The sequence below is a fragment of the Hordeum vulgare genome, chromosome 4H, assembly GCF_904849725.1.
Source record: "Hordeum vulgare subsp. vulgare chromosome 4H, MorexV3_pseudomolecules_assembly, whole genome shotgun sequence".
Taxonomy (NCBI): domain Eukaryota; kingdom Viridiplantae; phylum Streptophyta; class Magnoliopsida; order Poales; family Poaceae; genus Hordeum; species Hordeum vulgare.
This window is the reverse complement of record NC_058521.1, coordinates 5,774,738-5,801,973: the sequence shown is the minus strand read 5'-3', so window position 1 is coordinate 5,801,973 and position 27,236 is coordinate 5,774,738. Positions and strand designations below refer to the sequence as shown.

The following is a 27,236-nucleotide window of genomic DNA, read 5'->3' as shown; positions in this document are numbered from 1 at the left end:
GTCCGTCCCCAGGATAGGACCGGACGCACGTCAAGAGCATGATACAGAAATTCCAGGCAAATGTGGCTTTATTAACATGATGGAGTGTTACAATACTGTTGCTTACAACAATACTACATGACTCCAAGGCTAGCTAAATGGCAGCAGAGGTCTTTATACAACGGCATCGACGTCCCTGGCTGGGCTCCATAACTCGCAGGATTGGCTTGGTTACGATCTAGCACGACGAGTCTTCTCCTGCAACTGGCCACGTGCAAGGCCAGGTGAGTGCTTTGAATGTACTCGCAACACAACCAAATACATGGCATCCAAACAAGCAGATAACAAAGCAAGCATGATAATTATTTAATAGCTATTCTAAGCATGGCATGGAATTAACAGGACAAACATAAATCAAACATAGCATGACATGGACTAAACATGTAATCTACCTCACTAGCATGGCAAAGATCACAACAATTACTTAACCAACTTACTGCCACCGAATATCAACTTACTCTCTTCTGGGTTGTACCACAACCCTCGACATACTCGTAATCCAATCTGAACGGATCACATCACATGGTCATCTGACCGGTCATCATGTAGCCTTCTCTTGGCTAACTCATCATGTTATCAACATCCTCTGATGTTCACACGAGACGAGTTCTTCCATCATTACTGACACTGATATGGTTGACCATCTACTGAGGTCTGATCGGGCTGTCCATTACCGTGGACTCGGCTATTCGAATAGGTTTTACACTCTGTAGAGGTTGCACACTTTACCCACACTCTGGAGCACTCACCTCGTAATCCCATTCGGGTGGACCAACATTACTCCAACGAAACTTTCCTGACCCGTGACTCTCTCAACGCACCACCGGCAACAACTCCCTTCCGGAGTCTTGCCCTGGGTGGCCCTGTGTCCTGATGACACCTGTGTCCTCATGACACCTGCCTCCGTCGTGGCTAAACAAAACTGTCCCAACTGGGGACGGGTACCTAACTCAACTTAACTGGGCTCACAGGGTTATCACCGCCTACCTGATCAGGGTCAGCGCACGTGCATAACCCTCCCTCTTTGGAGGTACCGGTGAGAGATCACGCGATCAGCTCAAGTCACGGCCGTCCCATATCGGCAAGAGGTGGTTGTGCGGATGGGCCCGGACAGGTGACTCTGATCAACCAACTAGGTATCTTATCCTGAATTTTATGTCTGTCATATGAATCTAATAATATCTAGCCACTACTGTTGAACTACATTCATAAACTGTCGGATAAAACACAAAGTAATCATAGACAGTAATCTCAGTAGAATAATATAACTAGCAAACTATTATTTTATCGATTATAATTATAAGTTGGACCTTCAGAACCCTCGCATAAAATCAGCAAATAAATCGGTAGCCACCAGATCGGTCTTTACAACATAGATCCGGGGCGTTACCAGAATAACTCAACCCCGGCTCAAGACGGCTGGAAAGCAGCTCAGAGCATGAGACGGTGTTGATAAAAAGAAAGCATCATCTCCCTAAGACGGCCGAAGCACAGCTCAGAGCATAGGGTCACTGCCACAGAGAGAAATACAACAGTTGCCCGTGACAGCCGAAAAGCAGCACAAAACACGGGACAACTGCTGACAAAATAAATGTAAAATTGGCATCCACCCCGGACGGCCGGAAACAACACAGACTCAGCCATGGTGCCAGTATTGAAGAAAATGCGAGCAAGGGTTCGTCAGCGTCACACACATCACCTCACTATGTACTCGGATATAAGCATTATAAATTTAATGTATAAGAGCAACATCTGAGGGCGTATGTTGGATGAAAAGTAGCACTAGGAACTATTATTAATGCCATCACAGTTATATGCAAATGGAGGCTAACGGGTGATACAGATAAACACACAAAGTGCAAGCAACGTCATCATGCAAGTCATTTCCCTCTCGGGTAATAGGTTGGCTTGCGTGGGGGTCGACGAATACTCGGGGAAGAAGCGCAATAACGCACCGGAAAGCTTTGCTGGAGAGGGTTTCCCTCTCGCGAGGCTCAAACAAAGGCAAGGGCAAAACAGTCATTTCTACTATGCAAATACATTATGAAAATGATACTATTAGAACGGGCTCGACGATACGAAGACGTGGGCGCTGGTTTTACCTCAATCGGAGCTACGGGCGCAAAGTTATGGCCGTTCGTTGTTTAGCTAGAAAACAAATAAGAATTTATTCATTTTCGGTCTAAACCAGTGAATGTCCACAACTTAGGCGGTTCGGCCTGCTGGGCTGAAACAGAAAGCGTATTTTGCAAAATACGCTTTCGGTAAACCAAAAGCGTACTCACCATTTACGCTTTCACTTAAAAACCCGCGGGCCCAAGGCGTTGACCTCCTTCTCTCTCTTACACAGGGCCCCACCCCTTCTTCTCTCTCTCCTCCTGGATCTTCTTCTTCTTCCTTCGAACCAGAGGAGGGGAGGCTCGACCGGCCGGCGCAGGGGATGACCGGCGGCCCCCGGTGCCTGGCCGACGAGCGCTGAGGGGCCAGTGCCCCCTGCCGTGACTGAGGGTGGCCTCGGAACCGCCTAGTGCGGCCTCCCGTGCCCTCGCCGGCGACAGGGCTACGGCAGCAGAGCGGCTGCAGGGGGCCGGCGCCGTCGGGGTCTCTCCGACCAAGGGGAGGGGGGCGGCGACCTTGCGAGCCCTAGGGCTGCTCTAACCGAGGGGAGGGGAGAGGGGGAAGACCCTGGGGTTGGAACCACCACGATTCTTAGATGGGGCTCTCAGCCATTGGAGATACATGGAGCTCCAAGAGCTCAATTAGGAGGAGGAATGGGACTGCTGGGACTATCTGCTCAACATGAGGGGCTCGGGGCATGCTTAAATACCTTCGGAAGGAAGATTCACGGAGGTGGCCGAAGCTTTACGACGACGGCCGAAGCTTTGGGGCCATGGCAACGGCTTCCTTGGCAAGGAATCAAGGGGAGGAGAGCTCTAGAGTGTGCGGGAGAGCAGTGGGAATCTTGCCGACACCTCAAGACAAGATATAATCCATTGTGATCGAGCTTACATCAACTCGAACGCACACAGCTCTGTTTTGGCCTGCTCTACACGTGGTCACCATGGTGCCACAACCTTGCCTTGCCCTCCAAGATGACAAACCTTGTCTAAGCTTATCTACACACTGTTCTAAGGTGAAATGACATAACACACACCACTTGGGAGCAATGAGGTGACCACACCAAGGTCAAATAGTCTCCAACAACAAGGTGTTTGTGTTGTGTTGTCACCACCAGAGTGCACCTCTTGGCATGATATTTGGCTCAGGTTGACCACTCACTAAGGTCACCATACTGGCCAAAATGCAGCACAATCCAATAAGCCTATGGGGTACTTCCTTTGTAACTTGGCATACTGACCAAAAATGAAAAAGATGATGCTCGGGTCAAATGGCTAAATGGAAATGGCTGAAATTTTGGAGGAGACTCATGATTTAGGCATATGAAGGCACTGGAAAAGATTCATAGTATTTGCACAAATATAAATGGTACTTCCTTCACAGTGCTCCAATCTTGACAGAATCTTAAATAATTTACTGGGGGGAAATGGGGTAATGAAATGGGCTACATTTTGGTGTAAAAAAATAATTTAACATAATGAACCACTCTGAAAAATTTCAACTCAAGGGGAACAAGGAATCAAGCACTTCCTTTACAAACAGAAGATTTGGACAGAATTTGCAAAGGGATATTATGCTCAATTTTTGAACTGCGGAACTTGATCTTTTGATGTAAATGATGATTATATGGATATTAGAAGCTCCGAAAATTATTTGGGATTTTTCCTAGCTACAAAAATGGTAGTTCCTTTGGAAAGGCTCCAAAATGCTATATTGGCATAAAATAGGAAAATGCAATTTTCCTTTATTCTATGATGGCCAATATTTTATGGGATCTCAATAGGATCACAAAGATCATTTCTAAAAGATTTCATGAGCACTGGATACGGATAGCTATTTTCCAAGATTTAATTCCTCAGACAAGCAGAAACAGGAATTAATTCCAAAGGGGAAATATTGCATATGACCTGGCAATATTTTTGCACATCTGGGGTCTATGAGGGAATGATGATCTCTGGGGAGACTTGGAGGATCAACCGAGCAAGGGAAATGATGGCTCCTTTGAAAACACAAAGACAGGATTCCCAGTTCCAAGAGCTAGGGTTCCCAAGAGGTTCGGAGTTTACTCAACAAGAGCAAGCTGGCACAAGGACATGGGAAAAGCACGGAGAGGTTGAGGATGAACTGGATTCACCTGGTCATTTTCCAAATTCCAAAGAAAAAATCCGGGAGAGAAAAGCTAGGAAGGAATAACAACACAAAAATCGATAACCCGATTTTTGGGATGTTAGACTAGGGACAGTGTCTTGTCTATGTATCTACACATGTATTTGAGTTTTCAATCAATACAATTCTAGCATGGATAATAAACGATTATCATGAACAAGGAAATATAATAATAACAAATTTATTATTGCCATTAGGGCATATTTCCAACACCTAATTGTTCACATGTTTTTGAGTTACAAAAGTATGAGTAAAATTCTAATATGTACAGACGGTTCCGTTTGAACAGATTATGTTTTCTTTGCGTTATGTGCTTGTTCTCATGATTCTATAGTTTGTATCGGGGGTTATAAGCCATGGTAAAGTTAGAATACAGTTGGTATAGTGCGAAAACAAATTGGAATAGGTTATCAACGGTACCTAAAGTAAAGTTTGGTTTTCTTATAGTAACGGATCTCACGAAAATTTTGTTGAGTTTTGTGTGATTGAAGTTTTCAAGTTTTGAGTGAGATCACGATGGACGAACGAATAATGAGCGATAAAAGCCTAAGATTGGGTTTGCCCCATGGCAACCCCAAGGTAATATCTAAGGAGTACCAAGCAACTAAGCTTGGGGATGCCAAGGCTTCCCCTCTTTCTTCTAACAACCATCAGTAATTTTTCTTGGAGCTATATTTTTATTCGTCACATGTCATGAGTTTTGCTTGGAGTGTCTTGTATCATTTGTGTCTTTGTTGTCTTTGTTGGTTAGTTTTTTTATAATAAACCTTGCTGAAAACACCCATTTGAGAGAGCCAAATTATGTTATGATTTGTTAGAATCGCTCTTTATGCTTCACTTATTTTTTTTAGCCATGGAATTGCTCAAGTAGTTCACTTATATCTTTTTGAGAATGGTGGTGCTATTATTTTGAAGAAATCTCCTCTCATGCTTCACTTATATTATTTTGAGAGTAGCAAATTTTTTGAAGAAAACCTCTCTCGCTTCACTTACATTATTTAGAGGGTTGAAATTTTTAAAGGAACTTGTGCCCTCGTTCTTCACTTATATTTGTTTGAGAGCTTGTTATTTACAATGACAATTTTGTTTAAATGAGACTAGTCCCAAAGTGATAAATATCCAGGAAAGATATAATAAAAACGTTCATGAAGATCATTGGATTTTAAACTTGATTCTTTGCAATAGTTTTGCGATATGAAGATAGTGATATGTGAGTTATATTGATGAGTAATTAAACTTTAGTAAGAATATTGGTGTTAAGGTTTGTGATTATGCTATGAAATTACATCCTACTTGTGTTGCATTATTCGGTGTTAGTTATGTTTAATGTTCACTTATGATGATTTTCGTTCCTTGGTTGGGTGCTTCTCAATATACTTGCTAGCCTTCACTTGTACTAAGCGGGAATACTACTTGTGCATCCAAATCCTAAACTCAAAGTTGTGCCAGATGAGTCCAGCATACCTACATATATGCGGTATTTCAATGCCGTTCCAAGTAAATTTGCAAGTGCCAACTCTAATATTGAAAATAAATTAATGTTTTGTGTGCCGTACCGCTCATGAAGCCGCGAGGGGTGTCCGATATCTTCCATGTTCAATAGGTTATTCTCAAGATGAGCGTTTATTGACTTATCATTGCACGAGAGTATGGCGGTAATAGGGATGCCTAGTCCCAAGAAGAAAAAGAAATATTTTTTGTTGTCAAACAATAAATTCCTTGGGAAGTGTTGGTATGGATGGTACCCGTGGATATGGCTAGCCCTGGAATGTGAAAGAATGGTGGAAAAAAGGAATACAATTTATTTTCAGCTTGGGAACCGCCTATAATTTGTTTAGCATGGAGGATGTTAAAACTCTTAGTCGTTTTTCGTGACACGAAAAGCATACCACCCTAAAAAAATCATCTCTAAGTTATTCACTTTGAGCTATGGCACCTCTACAAATCCGTGCTTTCCTCTACGAGGGGCCTATCTATTTACTTTATACAATTTTTATTTTTGAATTTAATTCTCCATCTTCTCTTATAAAACACAAACTAAGGAACACCATTATCATACTTGAGCATTGGATGTAGTTAATATTTGAGTGTGTTGCATGAATGGATCAATGATAGAGCATGATGGGCTAGGGATATCGTTCTTCAGCTTTGATATTTTGAAAGACTTGATTGCTTGTTGATATGCATGAGTATTGAAATTTGCATGTCAAGCATAGACTATTTATTTGCATCATCTATAAGTCCATATGTCCATGTTGAAAGAAAATGAATGTCATGAACATGTGACGCAGCATTCCACATCAAAAATTCTGTTTTTATCATTTACCTACTCGAGGAGATGCTGATACATCTCCAACGTATCTATATTTTTTTAATCGTTCCATGATGTTCTATTATCATTCTTGGATGTTTTATGATAATTTTATAGCAACTTTATATCATTTTTTGGGACTAATCTATTGACATAGTGCCTAGTGCCAATTCTGTTTGTTGCTATTTTTTTCCTTCGCAGAAAATCCATATCACCTGAAGTCAAAATGCCACAAAACTTTATAGAGAACTTTTTTGGGCCAGAAGGAAGCTTTGGAGCCAAGAATGAGCAGTAGACGAGGCCTAGGGGGCCACTAGACACCAGGGCGCGCCTAGGTCCCCTGACACGTCATGGTATCTAGTGGGGCCCTCAGACACCTCCTCCACTGCGTGTGAGCTCTATAAATACCCCAATATTCATAAAATCTTTGAGGAGTCAATGAAAAATCGGTTGAGCCGCCACAAGTTCCAGATGTAGGGTAACGTAGCATAAATTCAAAATTTTCCTACGCATATTCAGATCTTCCTATGGAGAGACCAGCAACGAGAGAGGGGTGAGAGCATCTTCATACCTTTGAAGATCGCTAAACGGAAGCGTTGCTAGAACGCGGTTGATGGAGTCGTACTCGCGGCGATTCAGATTGCGGTGTGATTCCGATCTAGTGCTGAACCACAGCACCTCCGCGTTCAACACACGTGCAGCCCGGTGACGTCTCCCGCACCTTGATCCAGCAAGGAGGAGGGAGAGGTTGGGGAAGATGTCCAGTAGCACGACAGTGTGTTGTCGATGGAGAGACGGGGTCTCCCGGCAGGGCTTCGCCAAGCACCGGCAGAGAGGAGGAGAAAGAAGAGCAGGGCTGCGCCAAGGGAGAGGGAAACTGTGTGCAAAACAGCCCCGAAATCCCCACTATATATAGGAGCAGGGGAGGGGGTGTCACCCCTAGGGTTCCCACCCTAGGTGGTGCGACAGCCCCCCCCCCAGATGGGAGGTGCGGCGGCTAGGGCAAGGGGAGGGGGTGGCGCACCCCTAGGTGGGCCTTAGGCCCACCAGCGCCTAGGGTTTCCCCCCCTCTCCACCTCTTGCGCCTTGGGCTGAGTGTGGGGGGCGCACCAGCCCACCTAGGGGTTGGTTCCCTCCCGCACTTGGCCCATCTAGCCTCCCCGGGTCGTGGCCCCCTTCCGGTGGACCCCCGGGGCCACTCCCGATGGTCCCGGTGGTCCCAGTACGTTACCAGCGACGCCCGAAACACTTCCGGTGTCCAAAACCATCCGTCCTATATATCAATCTTTACCTCTGGACCATTCCGGAGCTCCTCGTGATGTCCGGGATCTCATCCGGGACTCCGAACAACTTTCGATCTTGATTCGTACCAACCCAACAGACACTTTCGGTGGTACCCGTAGTGCACCTTTATAGTCACCCAGTTACGTTGTGACGTTTGATACACCCAAAGCACTCTTACGGTATCCGGGAGTTGCACAATATCACGGTCGAAGGAAAAGACACTTGACATTATAAAAGCTTTAGCATACGAACAATACGATCTAGTGCTACGCTTAGGATTGGGTCTTGTCCATCACATCATTCTCCCAATGATGTGATCCCGTTATCAATGACATCTAATGCCCATGATCAGGAAACCATGATCATCTATTGACTAACGAGCTAGCCAACTAGAGGCTTGCTAGGGACACATTGTGATCTATTTATTCACACATGTATTACTATTTCCTGTTAATACAATTATAGCATGAACAATAGATGATTATCATCAACAAGGAAATATGATAATAACCATTTTATTATTGCCTCTAGGGCATATTTCCAACAGTCGCCCACTTGCATTAGAGTCAATAATCTAGTTACATTGTGATGTATCGAACACCCATAGCATTATGGTGTTGATCATGTTTTGCTCGTGGAAGAGGTTTAGTCAACGGGTCTGCAACATTCAGATCCGTGTGTACTTAACAAATCTCTATTACTCCACTCTGGACATGGTCTTGGATGGAGTTGTAGCGGCGTTTGATGTGCTTCGTCTTCCGGTGAAACCTGGGCTCCTTGGCTATGGCAATGGCCCTAGTGTTATCACATAAGAGTGTCATTGGACCCGACGCGCTTGGAACCACTCCAAGGTCGGTGATGAGCTCCTTCATCTAAATTCCTTCATGAGCTGCTTCTGAAGCAGCTATGTACTCCACTTCACATGTAGATGCTGTCACGACTTCTTGCTTGCTGCTGCACCAGCTCACTGCCCACCATTCAACACATATACGTATCCGGTCTTTGAATAAGAGTCATCCGGATCTGTGTCGAAGCTAGTGTCGACGTAACCCTTTACGACGAGCTCTTCGTCACCTCCATAAACGAGAAACATCTCCTTAGTCCTCTTCAGGTACTTAAGGATATTCTTGACTGCTGTCCAGTGTTCCATGCCGGGATCACTTTGGTACCTCCCTACCAAACTTATGGCAAGGTTTATATCAGGTCTGGTACACAGCACGACATACATTAGAGAGCCTACGGCTGAAGCGTAGGGGACAGTACTCATCTTCTTTCTATCTGCTGCCGTGGTCGGTGATTGAGTCTTACTCAATCTCATACCTTGCAAAACTGGCAAGAACCCTTTCTTTGAGTTTTCCATATTGATCTTCTTCAATATCTTGTCAAGGTATGTACTTTGTGAAAGACCTATAAGGCGTCTCGATCTATCTCTATAGATCTTGATGCCTAATATGTATGCGGCTTCTGCAAGGTCCTTCATTGAAAAACTCTTGTTCAAATAGACCTTTATGCTCTCCAACATCTCTATATTATTCCCCATCAATAATATGTCATCCACATATAGTATGAGGAAAGCAACAGAGCTCCCACTCACTTTCTTGTACAGACAGACTTCTCCGTAAACTTGTATGAACCCAAACGCTTTCATCACCTCATTAAAGCGAATGTTCCAACTCCGAGATGCTTGCACCAACCCATAGATGGAGCGCTGGAGCTTGCACACTTTGTAAGCACCCTTAGGGTCGACAAAACCTTCTGGTTGGATCATATACAACTCTTCCTTAAGATTCCCGTTAAGGAACACTGTTTTGACGTCCATTTGCCAAATTTCATAATCATAAAAGGCGGCAATTGCTAACATGATTCGGACTGATTTCAGCTTCGCTACGGGAGAGAAAGTCTCCTCATAGTCAATTCCTTGAATTTGTCGAAAACCCTTTGCGACAAGTCGAGCTTTATAAACGGTTACATTACCGTTCGCATCAGTCTTCTTCTTGAAGATCCATTTATTTTCTAAGGCTCGTCGGTCACCGGGCAAGTCCACCAAAGTCCATACTTTGTTCTTGATGGGGTTATAGTCCTAGAGTAGGGTCATAGGCCTGCCCTGTGGGGCCTACCCAAGGACTACCCTTCATAAGGGACAAGGCCCTTAGTCAGTTCCGACTGAATTAAGGACTTCCCATCATCCAATCGGTGACGATTCCTCCATCATCCAGTCGGAGATGAGCATTTAGAGCGTATCAAATTTACCGACTGGATTCCACTATGTACATCGTAACCCCCCTGGAGGACAACGGTCATACGTTTCCATGTACCTTTATTAGCATTTAAGACATACGTTACCTGTAACGTATGCAGTTATTCGCCACTACTCCACCCCTGTGCACCGAACCGTTATGAAGGATAGCGCACTCTATATAAGCCGCCCTTCCCCACTGGTGCAGGGGTTAGCAATTCACTGTAATCCATATTCCACTCGACAACAAGCTCCCAAGAGCACTGAGACGTAGGGCTTTTACCTCCACCGTAGAGGGGCCTGAACTCATACAACCTCGCCGTAGCTAAGGCTCTGCCCATCCTTTCGTACCCCACACATCTACTGTCAGACTTATACCCACGACAGTTCTCATACATGGATCCTATCTCGGATTTAATACTTCAAGCCATTTGTTGGAATCCGGGCCCGCCATCGCTTCTTCATAGTTCGAAGGTTCACCGTTGTCTAACAACATGATTTCCATTACAGGGTTGCTGTACCACTCTGGTGCGGAGCGTACCCTTGTGGACCTTCGTGGCTCAGTAGTAACTTGATCCGAAGCTTCATGATCATTATCATTAACTTCCTCTTCAGTTGGTGTAGGCGCCACAGGAACAACTTCCTGCGCTGCGCTACTATCCTGTTCGAGAGGGGGTGTAATTGCCTCATCAAGTTCTACCTTCCTCCCACTTACTTCTTTCGAGAGAAACTCTTTCTCTAGAAAGGATCCGTTCTTGGCAACAAAGGTTTTACCTTCGGATCTAAGATAGAAGGTATACCCAATAGTTTCCTTAGGGTATCCTATGAATACGCATTTCTCCGCTTTGGGTTCAAGCTTTTCTGGTTGAAGTTTCTTCACATAAGCATCGCAGCCCCAAACTTTAAGAAACGACAACTTAGGTTTCTTGCCAAACCATAGTTCATACGGTGTCGTCTCAACGGATTTAGACGGTGCCCTATTTAAAGTGAATGCTGCAGTTTCTAATGCGTATCCCCAAAATGATAGCGGTAAGTCGGTAGGAGACATCATAGATCGTACCATATCTAATAAAGTGCGATTACGACGTTCAGACACTCCGTTGCGTTGCGGTGTGCCAGGCGGCGTCAGTTGTGAAACGATTCCATACTTCCTTAGGTGTGTGCCGAACTCGTGACTCAAATATTCTCCTCCACGATCAGATCGTAGACACTTAATTTTTCTGTCACGTTGATTCTCGACCTCACTCTGAAATTCCTTGAACTTTTCAAATGTCTCAGATTTTTGCTTCATCAAGTAGATATAACCATACCTACTCAAATCAACGGTGAGAGTGAGAACATAACGATAGCCACTGCGAGCTTCAACGTTCATTGGACCACACACATCAGTATGTATTATTTCCAATAAGTCGGTTGCTCTCTCCATTATTCCTGAGAATGGAGTCTTAGTCATCTTGCCCATGAGGCACGGTTCGCATGTGTCAAATGATTCAAAGTCAAGAGACTCTAATAGTCCATCAGTATGGAGCTTCTTCATGCGCTTAACGCCGATATGACCAAGGCGGCAGTGCCACAAGTATGTGGGACTATCATTATCAACTTTACATCTTTTAGTACTCACACTATGAATATGCGTAACATCACGATCGAGATTCATCAAGAGTAAACCATTCACCAGCGGGGCATGACCATAAAACATATCACTCATATGAATAGAACAACCATTATTCTCTGACTTAAATGAGTAGCCATCTCGCATTAAGTAAGACCCTGATACAATATTCATGCTCAAAGCTGGTACTAAATAACAATTATTAAGGTTTAAAACTAATCCCGTGGTAGATGTAGAGGTAGCGTGCCGACGGCGATCACATCGACTTTGGAGCCATTCCCGACGCGCATCGTCACCTCGTCCTTGGCCAGTCTCCGCTTTTTCCGCAGTTCCTGCTTTGAGTTGCAAATGTGAGCAAAAACACCGGTATCAAATACCCAGGAGCTACTACGAGCGCTGGTAAGGTACACATCAATAACATGTATATCACATATACCTTTAACGTTGCCGACCTTCTTATCCGCTAAGTATTTGGGGCAGTTCCGCTTCGAGTGACCCTTTCCCTTGCAATAGAAGCACTCAGTCTCAGGCTTGGGTCCATTCTTTTTCTTCTTCCCGGCATGTGGCTCACTGGGCGCGGCAACGGCTTTGTCGTCTTTCTTGAAGTTCTTCTTACCCTTGCCCTTTTTGAAACTAGTGGTCTTGTTGACCATCAACACTTGATGCTCTTTCTTCATTTCTACTTCTGCAGACTTGAGCATCGAGTACAACTCGGGAATGGTCTTCTCCATCCCCTGCATGTTGTAGTTTAGCACAAAACCTTTGTAGCTTGGTGCGAGAGATTGGAGGATTCTGTCAATTATAGCATCATCCGGAAGTTCGACTCCAAGTGAAGTCAGACGACCGTGTAACCCAGACATTTTGAGTATGTGCTCACTGACAGAACTGTTCTCCTCCATCTTACACCTAAAGAACTTGTCGGAGACTTCATATCTCTCGACACGGGCATGAGCTTGAAAAACTAGCTTCGGCTCTTGGAACATCTCAGATGCACCGTGTTGCTCAAAACGCCTTTGGAGCCCCGTTTCTAAGCTGTATAACATGCCACACCTAACCAGAGAGTAGTCATCACTCCGCGTTTGCAGACGTTCAGAGTGTCCTGGGCTGCTGCGGAGCGGGAGGGTCACCTAGCGGCGCATCAAGGACATAAGCCTTTTTAGATGCTTCAAGGATGAGCTTCAAGTTGCGAACCCAGTCCGCATAGTTGCTACCATCATCTTTCAGCTTGTTTTTCTCTAGGAATGCGTTGAAATTGAGGTTGACGTTGGCCATATACAATATCTATAAAGACAACTTTTAGACTAAGTTCATGACAATTAAGTTCATTTAATCAAATTAAGTATGAACTCCCACTTAAATCAACATCCCTCTAGTCATCTAAGTGATACATGATCCATGTTGACTAACCCGTGTCCGATCATCACGTGAGACGGACTAGTCACCATGGTGAGCAACTTCATGCTGATCGTATTCAACCATACGACTCATGTTCGACCTTTCGGTCTCTTGTATTCGAGGTCATGTCTATACATGCTAAGCTCGTCGAGTCAACCTAGGTGTTTCGCGTGTGTAAATCTGTCTTACACCCGTTGTATGCGAACGTTAGAATCTATCACACCCGATCATCACGTGGTGCTTCGAGACAATGATCCTTCGCAACGGTGCACACTTAGGGGAATACGTTCTCGAAATTTTAAGAGGGATCATCTTATTATGCTACCGTCGTTCTAAGAAATAAGATGAAAAACATGATAAACATCACAATGCAATCATATAGTGACATGATATGGCCATTATCATCTTTGCTCTTTCAATCTCCATTTTCAGGCATCGCATGATCATCATCGTCACCGGCGTGACACCATGATCTCCATCATCGTGTCTCCGTGAAGTCGTCACGCCAACTACTACTATCACTACTACTATAGCTAACCGTTAGCAATGAAGTAAAAGTAGTAAGCACATGGCGTTGCATCTCATACAATAAATTAAGACAACTCCTATGGCTCCTGCCGGTTGTCATACTCATCGACATGCAAGTCGTGAAACCTATTACAATAACATGATCATCTCATACATCATTCATGCAACATCACAACTTTGGCCATATCACATCACATGTCAAACCCTGCAAAAACAAGTTAGACTTCCTCTAATTTTTGTTGCAAGTTTTACGTGGTTGATTTGGGTTTCTAGCAAGAACGCCTTCTTACCTATGTGACAGCCACAATGATGATATGCCAAAGCTATTTACCCTTCATAAGGACCCTTTTCATCAAATCCAATCCGACTAGAGTGGGAGAGACAGACACCCGCTAGCCAACTTTATGCACGGTGTGCATGTCTGTCGGTGGAACCAGTCTCACGTAAGCGTACGTGTAAGGTCGGTCCGGGCCGCTTCATCCCACAATACCGCCGGAAAAGAATAAGATTATTAGCGGCAAGCAATTGACAAATAGTCGCCCACAATCTGTTGTGTTCTACTCGTGCATAGAATCTACGCATAGAAAACCTGACTCGGATGGCACTGTAGGGTAACGTAGCATAAATTCAAAACTTTCCTACGCATACTCAGATCTTCCTATGGAGAGACCAGCAACGAGAGAGGGGTGAGAGCATCTTCATACCTTTGAAGATCGCTAAGCGGAAGTGTTGCTAGAACACGGTTGATGGAGTCGTACTCGCGGCGATTCAGATCGCGGTGTGATTCTGATCTAGTGCCGAACCACGACACCTCCGCGTTGAACACACGTGCAACACGATGACGTTTCCCGCACCTTGATCCAGCAAGGAGGAGGGAGAGGTTGGGAAAGATCTCTGGCAGCACGACGGCGTGGTGTCGATGGAGACACGAGGTCTCCCGGTAGGGCTTCGCCAAGCACCGGCAGAGAGGAGGAGAAAGAAGAGCAGGGCTGCGCCGAGGGAGAGGGAAAACTGTGTGCAAAACAGCCCCGAAACCCCCACTATATATAGGAGGAGGGGAGGGGGGTTCCACCCCTAGGGTTCCCACCCTAGGTGGTGCGGCAGCCCCCGACATGGGAGGTGCGGCGGCCAGGGCAAGGGGAGGGGGTGACGCACCCCTAGGTCGGCCTTAAGCCCACCAGCGCCTAGGGTTTCCCCCCCTCTCCACCTCCTACGCCTTGGGCTGAGTGTGGGGGCGCACCAGCCCACCTAGGGGCTGGTTCCCTCCCGCACTTGGCCCATCTAGCCTCCCGGGGTCGTGGCCCCCTTCCGGTGGACCCCCGGGGCCACTCCCGGTGGTCCCGGTGGTCCCGGTACGTTACCGGCGACGCCTGAAACACTTCCGGTGTCCAAAACCATCCGCCCTATATATCGATCTTCACCTCTTGACCATTCCGGAGCTCCTCGTGACGTCCGGGATCTCATCCGGGACACCGAACAACTTCCGATAACCTCGTATAACAATTCCCTGTAACCCTAGCGTCATCGAACCTTAAGTGTGTAGACCCTACGGGTTCGGGAGACACGCAGACATGACCGAGACACCTCTCCGGCCAATAACCATCAGCGGGGTCTGGATACCCATGGTGGCTCCCACTTGCTCCACGATGATCTCAGCGGATGAACCACGATGTCAAGGATTCAATCAATCCCGTATACAATTCCCTTTGTCTGTCGGTATAGAACTTGCCCGAGATTCAATCGTTGGTATACATATACATTGTTCAATCTCGTTACCGGTAAGTCTCTTTACTCGTTCCGTAGCACGTCATCGTGTGACTAACTCCTTAGTCACATTGAGCTCATGATGATGTTCTACCGAGTGGGCCCAGAGATACCTCTCCGTCACACGGAGTGACAAATCCCGATCTCGATTCGTACCAACCCAACAGACACTTTCGGAGGTACCCGTAGTGCACCTTTATAGTCACCGAGTTACATTGTGACGTTTGATACACCCAAAGCACTCTTACGGTATCCGGGAGTTGCACAATCTCACGGTCGAAGGAAAAGACACTTGACATTAGAAAAGCTTTAGCATACGAACAATACGATCTAGTGCTACGCTTAGGATTGGGTCTTGTCCATCACATCATTCTCCCAATGATGTGATCCCGTTATCAATGACATCTAATGCCCATGATCAGGAAACCATGATCATCTATTGACTAACGAGCTAGCCAACTAGAGGCTTGCTAGGGACACATTGTGATCTATTTATTCACACATGTATTACTATTTCCTGTTAATACAATTATAGCATGAACAATAGATGATTATCGTGAACAAGGAAATATGATAATAACCATTTTATTATTGCCTCTAGGGCATATTTCAGACACCAGAAGCCATGAAATCCAATCCAGAGGCCGTTCTGGAGAGGAACCCGATCACGGAGGGATTCACCATCCTCATTGGTGCTCCTCCGATGATCCGTGAGTAGTTCATATCATACCTACACGTCTGTAGGCTTTAGCTAGATGGATTTCTCTCTCGTTTTGTTTCTTAATAAAATGGTGTCTTGGAGATCCATATGATGTAACTCTTTCTTATGCGGTGTGTTTGTTGGGATCCAATGAATTGTGAGTTTATGATCAGATCTATGAAAACATATTCATGCTTGATTATTATAGCCTCAAATTTCTTCTCCTATATTTGGTTTTTGTCTTCCCAACTTGATCTTTTATCTTGAAGTGGAAAGAGGTGCTTTGTGATGGATTCGATCTTGCGGTGCTCAATCTGAGTGACAGAAATAGACATGACACGCATGCATCGTTGCTACCAAGGATAAAACGATGGGGTCTATTCCTACATGAATAGATCTTGTCTACATAATGTCATCATTCTTAAGGCATTACTCTGTTTCTCCATAAACTCAGTACACTAGATGCATGGTGGATAGCGGTCGATGTATGGAGTAATAGAAGTAGATGCAGACAGAAGTCGGTCTACTTGTCTTGGACGTGATGCCTATATACATGATCATTGTCTTGAATATCGTCATAAGTATTTGTTATTCTATCAATTTCCCAACAGTAATTTATCTACCCATCGTTTGCTATTTTCTTGAGAGAAGCCACTAGTCAAACCTACACCCACCGGGTCTACTTCACATCATCTATTTGCAATGTCTACTTTGCTATTTACGTTTCTATTTTATTTGCTCTTTTATTTTCAGATCTATATTATCAAAAAATCCAAAAATACTTTGCTGCGTTCTATTTGCTATCACTCTAATTTGCATCTATCAATCTATCCTTACTTTACCCATGAGGGATTGATAACCCCTCCACGCGTTAGGTTGCGAGGATTTGTTATTTATGTGCAGGTGCTGCTTGCATAATCTTGTGGATCTTCCTACTGGACTGATACCTTGGTTCCATAACCGAGGGGAATACTTGCCGTCGTTGTGCTACATCACCCTTTTTGTGCTACATCACCCTTTAAGCTTGGAGTGAAACCAACGCAATCAACAAGATGCAAATGGTGACGTAGTACAGCGACGACAAGTATTTGCCATTTGCCTCTCGTTTTCCTCTCCCCCATTTTGTGGAGGGGCTAGAAACAATGAACATATAACATTTAGTTGTGACCCGGCTCGTCTAGGTTGGACCTGTGTTTGATCATGACAGAACACTAACTGCAACCTGACATGTTTTGCTAAGCTTTTCGCTTAACTTTTGAATCGTTTGGGTCAATTTCTTTGTGCTTTCTTGTTCATTGCCACAACTTTTTCGTGGTGATTTTGGACAACTAGGAACATGTTCACTATTGAACATGTTTGTCCTACCATTCATCTATTCGTCTTACCATCGGTGAGGCTGTCGAGTGAGGAAGATGAGGGAGACCGAGGCGTCTAGTGTTGGGGCACCGATGAAATTGTAGGAAAACAGAACCAGTTTGAATTACAAGTTTGGTACTTGCCATACTTGCCCTATTGTAGTTTTTTAGGAGGGCACTAGTGTAATCATTGGCACATCATCTTATTATTTTGAGAAACACCCGTAATTTTATTCATACTTATAACAATTACAGGTACATTGATTTGGATCTATGATCCAAGAAAATACAAAGCAACTCCTATGACAAAGTATTACAATGAAATCTCTTGAAAACATCTCCTATGTTGCATCTGTCTCTGTTAGAAAAAATACTCCAAAGACTCTGCTAAAGTAATTGGACTAGAGTAACGGTGTTGTCACTTTTTCACCCACATAAACATTGTCAATAATGGTTTTTGAAAGCACCTTGAGTTGCCCATCCAAAAAGATGGAAAGCCTTGGTCGACGAACATACTTAGGACGGAGGTAATCCCCAAAAAATGCAGGCCCTCGGATCACAATATCGTCACCATTGCATCGATGAAATATTTCAACGTCACAAAGAGTCAAACTAACAAAAAAAGCTTCGCACATCAACATAAACTCATCAGATGGGAATAATCGGATCTACGAAGGACATAAAACTCTTTAATCTCATGACAACGCCAGAAGAGCAAGAGTAAATATATTCTCATAAAAAACAATGAACACTAGATGATGACGAAGAACATAAGATTCTTCAAGGAGAAATTGCGGCAGCGGAGATGGCAGCCGGAGGCGAGGGGGCCAAAAACTCTGTTGCGGCGGCAGCGGTAGCCTTGGTGAAACCCACACGTTTGCACACCATATAAGTTGTTTGCAAGGGTTACATGGGCCTCGCTCTCGTGAAAAAGAAGGTCATACATGGGTCTTGGTCTCGTGCAAAACGAAAGGTCAGCAGTCCATGGGCCGGAGGAAAAACCGGGCAACAACACGCCATGTGTGTTTTCGCGGGAACCCAATTCCGAAATCACTCACCGGCACCTCGTCCCGATGCCTTCCAGAACGTTCTACGTGCTTCCACAGGGCCAGCCCAGCCGTGGGATCAGATCAGGATCAGCACGAACATTGAAGCTAGCGCGGCGATATTTTTCCCAGCCTCCGCCTCGCTCGACGACTGCATTTCATTTCGAAAACAAAAAAAAGAGCTTTCTCCTTCTCATCCCGAGCGCCAGAGGAGCACCAGAAAGGCCACCCACCCACCCTCACGTACCGCCCTCGCACCCGCGCGGCCACATCTGGGCCGTCCACTTGGGCAGCTGGCCGTTCCATTCCCGAACTGACGGGCAGGATCGAGCGAGCGGCGCGCCCACGGCTCCTCCGGCTATATAACCCGCCACCCACACCACTCCCCTCCGGCGTTCCACCAGAGCCTTCCTCCCTCCACCGCACCACCACCACCACCGCGCCAAAAACCCTAGGGAGCGAGCGAGCTCACCTCGCCCCGCCCATGGAGAGATCCCGCCGCCTGCTGCTCGTGGCGGGGCTCCTCGCCGCGCTGCTCCCGGCGGCGGCCGCCACCTTCGGGCTGCAGCAGGGGGCGCAGTGCGACCCCACGTTCCTGGCGACGCAGGCCGCGCTCTTCTGCGCCCCCGACATGCCCACGGCCCAGTGCTGCGAGCCCGTCGTCGCCGCCTTCGACCTCGGGGGCGGCGTCCCCTGCCTCTGCCGCGTCGCCGCCGAGCCGCAGCTGGTCATGGCGGGGCTCAACGCCACCCACCTCTTCGCGCTGTACACCTCCTGCGGCGGCATCCGTCCCGGTGGCGCCCACCTCGCCGCCGCCTGCCAAGGTACGTTCACGTTCACCGCCTCCCTCCCTCTCCTTCTCTCTTTGCACCTGTACCAGCCGATTCGGCGTTCGCTTTCGCGTTTCCCGGTAGTTTTGATGGTTTCTCGAGTCGCCAGTGCTCCGATTTGGGTTCGGTTTCCTTGCGTTGTACCGGATCTGCCTGTACGGCGCGCGGCGTCGGGGTTCTCGTTGTTTCCCGTGGCGAGCATCCCCGCGCGCCCACGGCCTAGCTAGCTTACCTTCAGATACGCGGAGCGATTTAGGATCAGTATGAGGAGTTCGTCGTAGAAGAATGCATGCGGAACGCGCGATTGTTTGTTTCATCGATTTTGGATCTGTGATAGGCCTGCTTGTTCCCGAGTTTTTGCACGTAGAAGAATCATGTGCAGAACCCCTGGTCCATTATTTGTTATGTATATACACGATTACTTGTGCATATGCAGAAGTCTTAGTTATCTGCTACCCTTCCAGAATTATTCGTGGTGTTTTTGTTCCTCTAGTTAAACTTCAGATGATCTTTCGTTCGAGTTTATTTTCCTGCCTGTAACTGAGATCGATATACCTATCACCGTGACTGTGAGAGAGACAGAGAGTTGTTGCCGTTTAACTGCTATATATATGTACGTTTTCTGCTACTGTTTAATCGACTGCTCCATCCCGTTCGCGATAGGACTTGTTTCAAACCGTCACGCAGCTCTGCTTCCTGCAGTGTCTTTTGTCTTCGTTTGGTCAAAACTGAAAACGCTTGCTATCGAGGCCAGAGGCAGGGCAAAAGCTTCCCGTACTTTTCGCTTTGCAGTGGCATCTCTTTCTTTTTTTTTGCCGAAAATTGTTTCCACGTTCATCCCCGGGTGTCGTACTACTTAATTATCTGCATGCAGTTTTCGTGTCCTTCCTCCGTCGTGAAAAAAAGGTTGGGTCAAATGAATCAACCGTGTATGCAGGGCAGCAGCAACAGAGATAGAGTAGCTGGCTGTCGCAGCTTTAACAAAAGCAGTCTGTGGCCTGCCACAGTTTTCCTGATTTTTGTTTAATCTGGCCTGGGCTTCTTTTCTTGTTGCGCACGTCGTCGCCTCCTTCTTTTTTCCCAATTTTTTGATTTCTTTTGAGATAAGGACACGAACGGCTGGTAACTGACTTTTCTTGTTGTTTTTTACTGTGGGTTTTGGACGCAGGACCGGCTCCCCCGGCCGCCGTCGTCAGCAGCCCCCCGCCACCATCGCCAGCACCTCGCCGCAAACAGGCAGCGCGTACGAACCTCTCGCTCTCTCTCTCTCCCTCTCGCCTGCATCTCGCTCTGTACATAACCTATTGGGTTCATATGCTGATCAGCGTTGACATACTAACTTGTTCATTTGATTCTCAGACGACGCGCCTCCACCGCCGCCGTCCAGCGAGAAGCCATCCCCGCCGCCCCAGGAGCATGACGGCGCCGCACACGCCAAGAGCGCCCCCGCCCTCGCGGCTCCTACCCCGCTCGCGCCCGCTGCCGCTACTGCCCCGCCGCCCGAGGCGCCACACTCCGCCGCGTCGTCGTCCGATTCGGCCTTCATCTTCATCGCCGCGGCCATGCTCGCCATTTACATCGTCCTCTGAATGGCCGACCCCCAAGGCAGCAGAGTACTTGTCATCTGATTCCGTTTCATGCTTGTCGCCGTTTGTTGAGGTTCGTTTCTGCAGTCCGAACAAGACGGTGGGGTTTTGATCGGGTACCCAGATTTCTATGTCGATCGCGCGTACTAGTACTAGTAGTTGCTTAGCAGATGAACGAACATTGGGTTTTGGGATTCCTCTAGCTGATGAACCACTGCTATTTTCCATGTGATCGATGGATATGATCTGAATGGATGGATGAAGTTTTGGTTTCTGATGCTGATGATGTGCTGCTTCTTCATTTGCATGCTCGATCTATTCCTTCAATTTTGTGGAGCAACAGTTTGTTTAGCTTCTGTTCTGCTATGAATAATGCCGCTTGCATCTTGTCATTGCTGATAATCTGCTTAATGCAGACATTGCTTCCGTCCCAAACAATCTGTTGCTTACCAGGTAATGCATATAATCTGTACCTCACCTTCGCACAACAACAGAAGCTACCCTGCTAAAAAAACACACACACACACACAAAAAAAACAGAAGCTGGTCTCACACGGAAGCCGCTTCGGGGACTGTTTGCAGCTTTTTATTGCCATTTTGTTTTTCATGCAGGTACAAATCGAGGGTGTTGCTTGATTTGATCATGGATGATCACTTAGAGCAACATGTGTGTTTTGTCTGTGTTTTATTCGTTGCTCGTCCATCCAATTTAAACTTGAAATGGATCGTGTGTGGATAAAAGAAGACGTGCGTCAGTTTGAATCGACGCGTTGGGTTATATTTTGTGTCTGTGACGACCGAAACGAAGACAAAATATATCGTCCGGTTAGAATTGCTCTAATGCTAGCTTTCTCTCCTACCATCGCATTCCGTGGTAGGAAAAAGTACTAGAACCACAGGAAACTGGAACGCAAGAAAAGCATATCTACCGTTGGCCGTTGATCTTGTTTCACATTCGGTATGGCTCCGGTCATATTGTTGGAGATTCACATTCATGCACGCAAACTTTATTGGTATTGCTCAATTGGAAACGTTTCAGGCCATCCCCACACAAATGCCACACCGCTGCTAGGTGCACACGCTGCTAAGGCCACCTACCTTATCTACCCCTTGTAATGTCAGTTTAGTCGCCGACGAGGTAGAGTATGACATGACACACTAGCCGGATCACGGAGTCGAGCTCCCACCATCTCTCATGCCCTACACTTCCTCGTCGGAATCCGTAACCTGGACGGTGTCAGTGGACGTCAGGTTGATGACGGATCCTTCCTGAAAAGTGAAGGATTTGGATCCGCTACCTGTCATGCCGGAAAAGGCCGGAGATCGTGAGAGGTGAGCTTGGGTGGCGGATGGGATTGAAGGAGAACGGAGTGAAATGGCTAGGGTTTGGTCCGGTGAACGAATGGGGTCGAATATATGGGATCGATGCGGACTAAATCGATTGGCGGACGTGCCCGGGCTCTCCATATCCGTTCCATATACGGACTCAATTTATGTAGGTAAACAATTATATCCTAGTGATGGATGAATTGTTTAGGTACCTCTCTCATGATTCATATATTCTTTTTTTTTATGATTAAGAAAATTTTATATAGACGGACGTGGCAACGGGTGTTATCAATGATCTAATGAACTCTAAAAGAGCATAGATGTGATGGGAAGTGTTGGTGTATAACGCCCTCTCTCATAGTTCGAACTATTTTTCCTCAATTGTTAAGAGATATACGATTCAAAACCAAATAAACACAATAAATAATAATGGCCACTGACTCTAAAGAAGCATAGACTTATGTTTTTGCGAACATCAAAGGAGCATAGACTCGAGGGAAAATGTTGGAGTATAACATTCAGTCCTTTCTTATAGTTCAGACTTTTGAAGTCTTATAGTTCAGACTTTTGAAGCAAGTAACCGGAGTATGAAATCAAACAACATTTGGCAAAATGCTAAGAAAAAGGCGTATCCGACCATCAGAGCAAGCATACTTGGACTCTATTACAATACTGAACCTTCCCGAAATCTCAGTCTATTTTTTCGGAATTTTCTAAATCATGTCTATTCTAATGATTCTGTGCATCTTGCTGGAAATTTTCTAAATCTTGTCTATTCTAATGATTCTGTGCACCTTTGCTGTAAAGGCCGGAGATTATTTTCATTTTGAAAAGAAAAAAGATACACCCGAGCAAGAAAACCAAACGCCGATTGAACCTGTTTCGTTTCTTGACAGGACGAAGTAGAAAACACTGCTTCTTGACATAAGGAAAATAGAAAATACTGGAAAAGAGACGCCAGTCACGCCCTTGTCTTTATTTATGTGCATGCCTTGATAGTAGTAGGTCGGTAGGCAGCTTACATCATTCGTACTGAGCCCGTGCCACACTTATTTATTCTACTCCCGCGTATTACACACACAAGTCCAGCTCTTAAACCGGCACGGGCTCACTGACAGTGGTGGCATTTCAGATCGCACCGGTTGCCATCCTCAGGAACGTCTCCACGGCTTCGTCGCCGCGCCCGCGGTCACCACGGCGGCGGTGCCGCTCCTGCTCCTGCTCCTGCTCTCGGCTCTGCTGCTCGGGTCCGGCGACGAAGCCCTCGTCCTGATCCTGTGCGCGGAACACCTCTTGCACCTCCCTCGCCGGCCTGCCGAACGTGAGCTCCTGGGCGGGGCTGCCGAGCTTGCCGATCACGTTGTTCCTCCCGGCGAGCCATACCCTCTCGTTCCTCTCGGCGTTGATCTCGAAGCACACCACCTGGAGGTTGCTGCTGCCTTGGGACGACGAGATCTCCACCACCGGATGGCCGGGCGGCACCACGAACGCCGAGCCGCGCGACACCCGCGCACGGACCGTCTCGTACCTCTGCTGCTCCTCCTCCTCCTCCGACTCGGACTCGGACCCGCGACGACGTTGCTGCCGTTGGTCGTCCTCCTCTTCCTCGCGCCGCCTGCCCTTTCCGTGCTCTCGCTCGCTCTCGCTTTCGCGGCCAAGGTGCGGACACACGATCTGCACCTCGCCCTCGCCTTCCAGCACGACGGCGAGCTTGAACGACTGCGTGTTCAGGTACGGCGCCGTCATAGAACCCTGCCGTTGACACATGCATCCACGAAAACAAAATTTGAGTAACTAATCAAGCTATCGTGCGACGATACGACGAGACGCTGGAGGTTGGTGACGCACCGGCGTGATGTTGGCAACGGCGACCCGGACGTCCTGGTTGGCGAGAGCGTGAAAGCTGCGGGCGTCGGCCTCGTAGAGGCGGCCATGGCGGTTGGCGATCTTTGGGCGCTGCTCCAGAAGGTTGAAGGTGTCGCGGGAGTCGCCGCGGAACGGAGGGAGAGGCCAGCGGTGGCCCTGCCCGCCCTCGGCCGCCTCGCGACGCAGCTCACGGAGCTGCTCCTCGGACGCGCGGACGATGGACACGGACCTCGTCTTCTCCTGGCCTTGGCGCTGGTTGAACAGCCTCTCAAGCCGCTCATCGGAGGTCTGCATGATCACGTTCAGAAATTAACCTATCGATGCATGCATGCATGCATGTAAGTAGGTACGTACCTTGAAAGCCGCTCGGAGCACGCGTTTGCTCAAACTCGCCAGCAGAGGCTTGACCGACAAAAACTGCATGGGATACCCACGTGTCAGTCAGTCAGTTAGTGCGTTTGTCATCCATTCAAGAAATTCGAGCTGCATGACGGTTTTACTTGCCTGGAACTTGCCGGGCACGGAGATGGTGTGGAGGATCTTGGCGATGACCAGCTTCCTCCGGCCGTCGGTGTTAGCCAGGTGCATGATCGACCCCGCCGGCGCCACGATGACATCGCCTTCCTTGACGGTGTAGGACCGCTTCTCGCCGTTCTCGATCACCGTCAGCACCCCCTCGCCTGCATGCATGCAGGCATGCGCACGTTAGTTACCATCGACCTGTACGGATGGACATATATGCGTGCGTGCGGACGTACCTTGAGCGACGTAGCCGACGCCGTCCGCGTCCGTGAATCCCGGCACGACGAACGCGCGCGGGTTCACCTCCATGATGGCGACACGGTAGTCCCTGATGCCCCGGAGGAGCCTGGACACTTGGTCGAACGGGCGAAGGGCCCTCACGAACCCGTGGTCGCTCTGGATGATGCGACGGAAGCTCCGCGGGCCGAACACGTACGGCCGGCGGCTGTCCCCTTGCTCCTCATCACGCTCTCCCTCGCCGCGCCGGCCTCGGCCACGGCCCTCTTCCTCCTCACGCTCTCCCTCGCCGTGCCGTCCACGGCCACGGCCACGCTCCTCCTCGCGCTCTCCCTCGCCATGCCGGCCATGGCCACGGCCACGCTCCTCTTCACGCTCTCCCTCGCCGTGCCGGCCACGGCCACGGCCATGCTCCTCCTCACGCTCTCCCTCGCCATGCCGGCCACGGCCACGGCCGTGCTCCTCCTCACGCTCTCCCTCGCCGTGCCAGCCACGGCCACGGCCCTGCTCCTCCTCCTGCTCGTGCCTTCCGTGCTGCTGCTGGTCGTCCCTGCACTCCTGCACGCACCGGGCATGCGAGTACCGCGGCCGCTCCTGCCGGCATCGCTGCACGCACTGCTGCAGCGAGTGCCCGCCGCGCCTGTCATCCTCGTCGTCATGGGAGGCGGAAACAGCCGCGGCGAAGAGAAGGCTGGTGCCGAGGAGAAAGAGGAGAGGGATGGTTGCTTTGGCTCGGGTCGCCATGGTTTAGCTCGCTCAGTGTGTGTGACTCTGCTGGTGCTGGGGAATGGAGCTCGGGGCACCGTATTTGTAGCGCGCGCGCCGCTGTACGTGGCGCCCTGGCGCGGCTACGTGGAGGGGAGCTGCGTGCCAGAGGGGAGGCGGGCCGCCACGTCGCACGGCCGTGCTTATCGGGCCATCGGCGAGGTGCGTGCCAGCTTGGGCGTCGCGTGTCGTGGAGCGCTCCTGCTCGCGGCGGAGCTGGTTGAGTGGATTGCGATGCGGTGCTTGGTACAGAGCTCGATGGACAACTCGAGGAGAGCGTCCGATGAGTCCAGTATCTAGGAGACGTGCCCAGTGGCTACCCGGGCTCTGAACAGAGCTTCTCCACGCGAAAGTTTTATGCAACAGAATAAAACATTTCTTCTTGATTTCGAAGTTGATAGTTTTCTTCTAATCTAACTCATTATTCTAGGTGCTTGGATTCAACATTTAAGTATCTTCCTATCGACGTCGCTCTATATTCTTCAAGAAAAATGACGGCTAGGGTTTCTGCCTTCTATTGGCGGCGCCGAGATGTGCCTTGTTTTTCTAGGGTTTGTATTCTATTCAACAAAACACGATAATGTTGCTCATTGAATATGAAATAAGACTTTTCTGCCTAGTCCCTGACATGGTGCTGCGTCTAGCACTATTGAAGGGCGTGTGGATGTGTGTCACGCAGATCCTATGAAATTTGGTCGATGATTGTCTTTTATGGATCCGTTCAGACCAAGTCTTCGTGTGTCTATGTTATCGTGCCTTTAAATTGAATCCTTTCGATTTATGCTTCTTTTTGTCAGCGGTGGTTGATCTTCTGATGTGCTGGTTACAAAGGGTCTTAGCATAACAATTTTCCAATTGTCTACTACAACAAGTTTTGTCTAACTTCGATGAAGAATAGGTGATGACGATTTCAACTTGCTTCGGTGCTTGTAACTGTTATTAGATGGTCTACGGATCTAAATGTAACTTCTATTATTTGTTGTGTTTTTTGTATTATTATGATGGATGATGAATAGATTAAAAGATCCCGCAAATAAAACCTTAAATGATAAATGTCACACGTCACGTGCATGGCACTCCGGCCCTAATGCCTTTTGTAGCTATTCTAGTAACGCAAGGATAGCAAATTTCCGTGACACGACGCAAGTTTTTGTTAAAAATAAATTAAAGCAAGAAAATTGTCATACTTGCTAACGAAAATTGCCATCCTTGCATACCCAAACTTGCCATCGGAAATATTCAAAGTTGTCATATATATGCTTATAAAAAGAATAGTTTAGTTTAGTTGTACAAACCATAACATTAACTCATACTTACTAAAAAAGTGAACCAATCTGTAGTTGGATGGTTAGAGAGACTGTGGTATCCTCGGTATATAAGGTTTAAAATCCTTATGCTTTCATTATATTTGGATTTATTTTAGGATTTTCGGTGATACGTACGCTGACTTCGTAAATCTCAAGATGATATGTCGGATCAGCCTTTTAGAGATGTTCATAAGGATAGAGTGTGTCATAAGGATAGAGTGTGTGTGCGCATCCATAATG

The 27,236-nt window shown here is 47.4% G+C and overlaps 2 protein-coding genes across 2 annotated transcripts; one reads left to right on the top strand and one right to left on the bottom strand.

The window, feature by feature from the left end:
• Positions 1-18,955: 18,955 nt before the first annotated feature.
• On the top strand, positions 18,956-21,247 carry LOC123450984 (non-specific lipid-transfer protein EPAD1-like). Its single transcript, XM_045127995.1, has 3 exons — positions 18,956-19,378; positions 20,553-20,627; positions 20,744-21,247. Exons 1-3 carry the CDS (start codon positions 19,039-19,041, stop codon positions 20,971-20,973), a joined length of 645 nt encoding a protein of 214 aa, XP_044983930.1. The 5' UTR covers positions 18,956-19,038; the 3' UTR covers positions 20,974-21,247.
• Positions 21,248-23,233: 1,986 nt separating this feature from the next.
• LOC123446973 (63 kDa globulin-like protein) lies at positions 23,234-25,703 on the bottom strand. The gene is made up of 5 exons (XM_045123522.1): positions 24,924-25,703; positions 24,670-24,845; positions 24,520-24,582; positions 24,148-24,453; positions 23,234-24,051 (listed from the first exon to the last, which is right to left on the bottom strand). The coding sequence occupies exons 1-5, from the start codon at positions 25,666-25,668 to the stop codon at positions 23,428-23,430; spliced, it is 1,914 nt and encodes a 637-aa protein (XP_044979457.1). The 5' UTR covers positions 25,669-25,703; the 3' UTR covers positions 23,234-23,427.
• Between the last annotated feature and the right edge of the window lie 1,533 nt (positions 25,704-27,236).

Bases quoted from the DNA above. Each gene is read 5' to 3' on its own strand.
- LOC123446973 (XM_045123522.1), bottom strand. From the start codon at position 25,668: ATGGCGACCCGAGCCAAAGCAACCATCCCTCTCCTCTTTCTCCTCGGC. The intron at 24,846-24,923 runs GTACGTCCGCAC...GCATGCATGCAG, and splicing joins CGTCGGCTACGTCGCTCAAG to GCGAGGGGGTGCTGACGGTG. The intron at 24,052-24,147 runs GTGCGTCACCAA...TGTCAACGGCAG, and splicing joins CCGTTGCCAACATCACGCCG to GGTTCTATGACGGCGCCGTA.
- LOC123450984 (XM_045127995.1), top strand. From the start codon at position 19,039: ATGGAGAGATCCCGCCGCCTGCTGCTCGTGGCGGGGCTCCTCGCCGCG. The intron at 19,379-20,552 runs GTACGTTCACGT...TTTTGGACGCAG, and splicing joins CCTCGCCGCCGCCTGCCAAG to GACCGGCTCCCCCGGCCGCC. The intron at 20,628-20,743 runs GTACGAACCTCT...TTTGATTCTCAG, and splicing joins TCGCCGCAAACAGGCAGCGC to ACGACGCGCCTCCACCGCCG.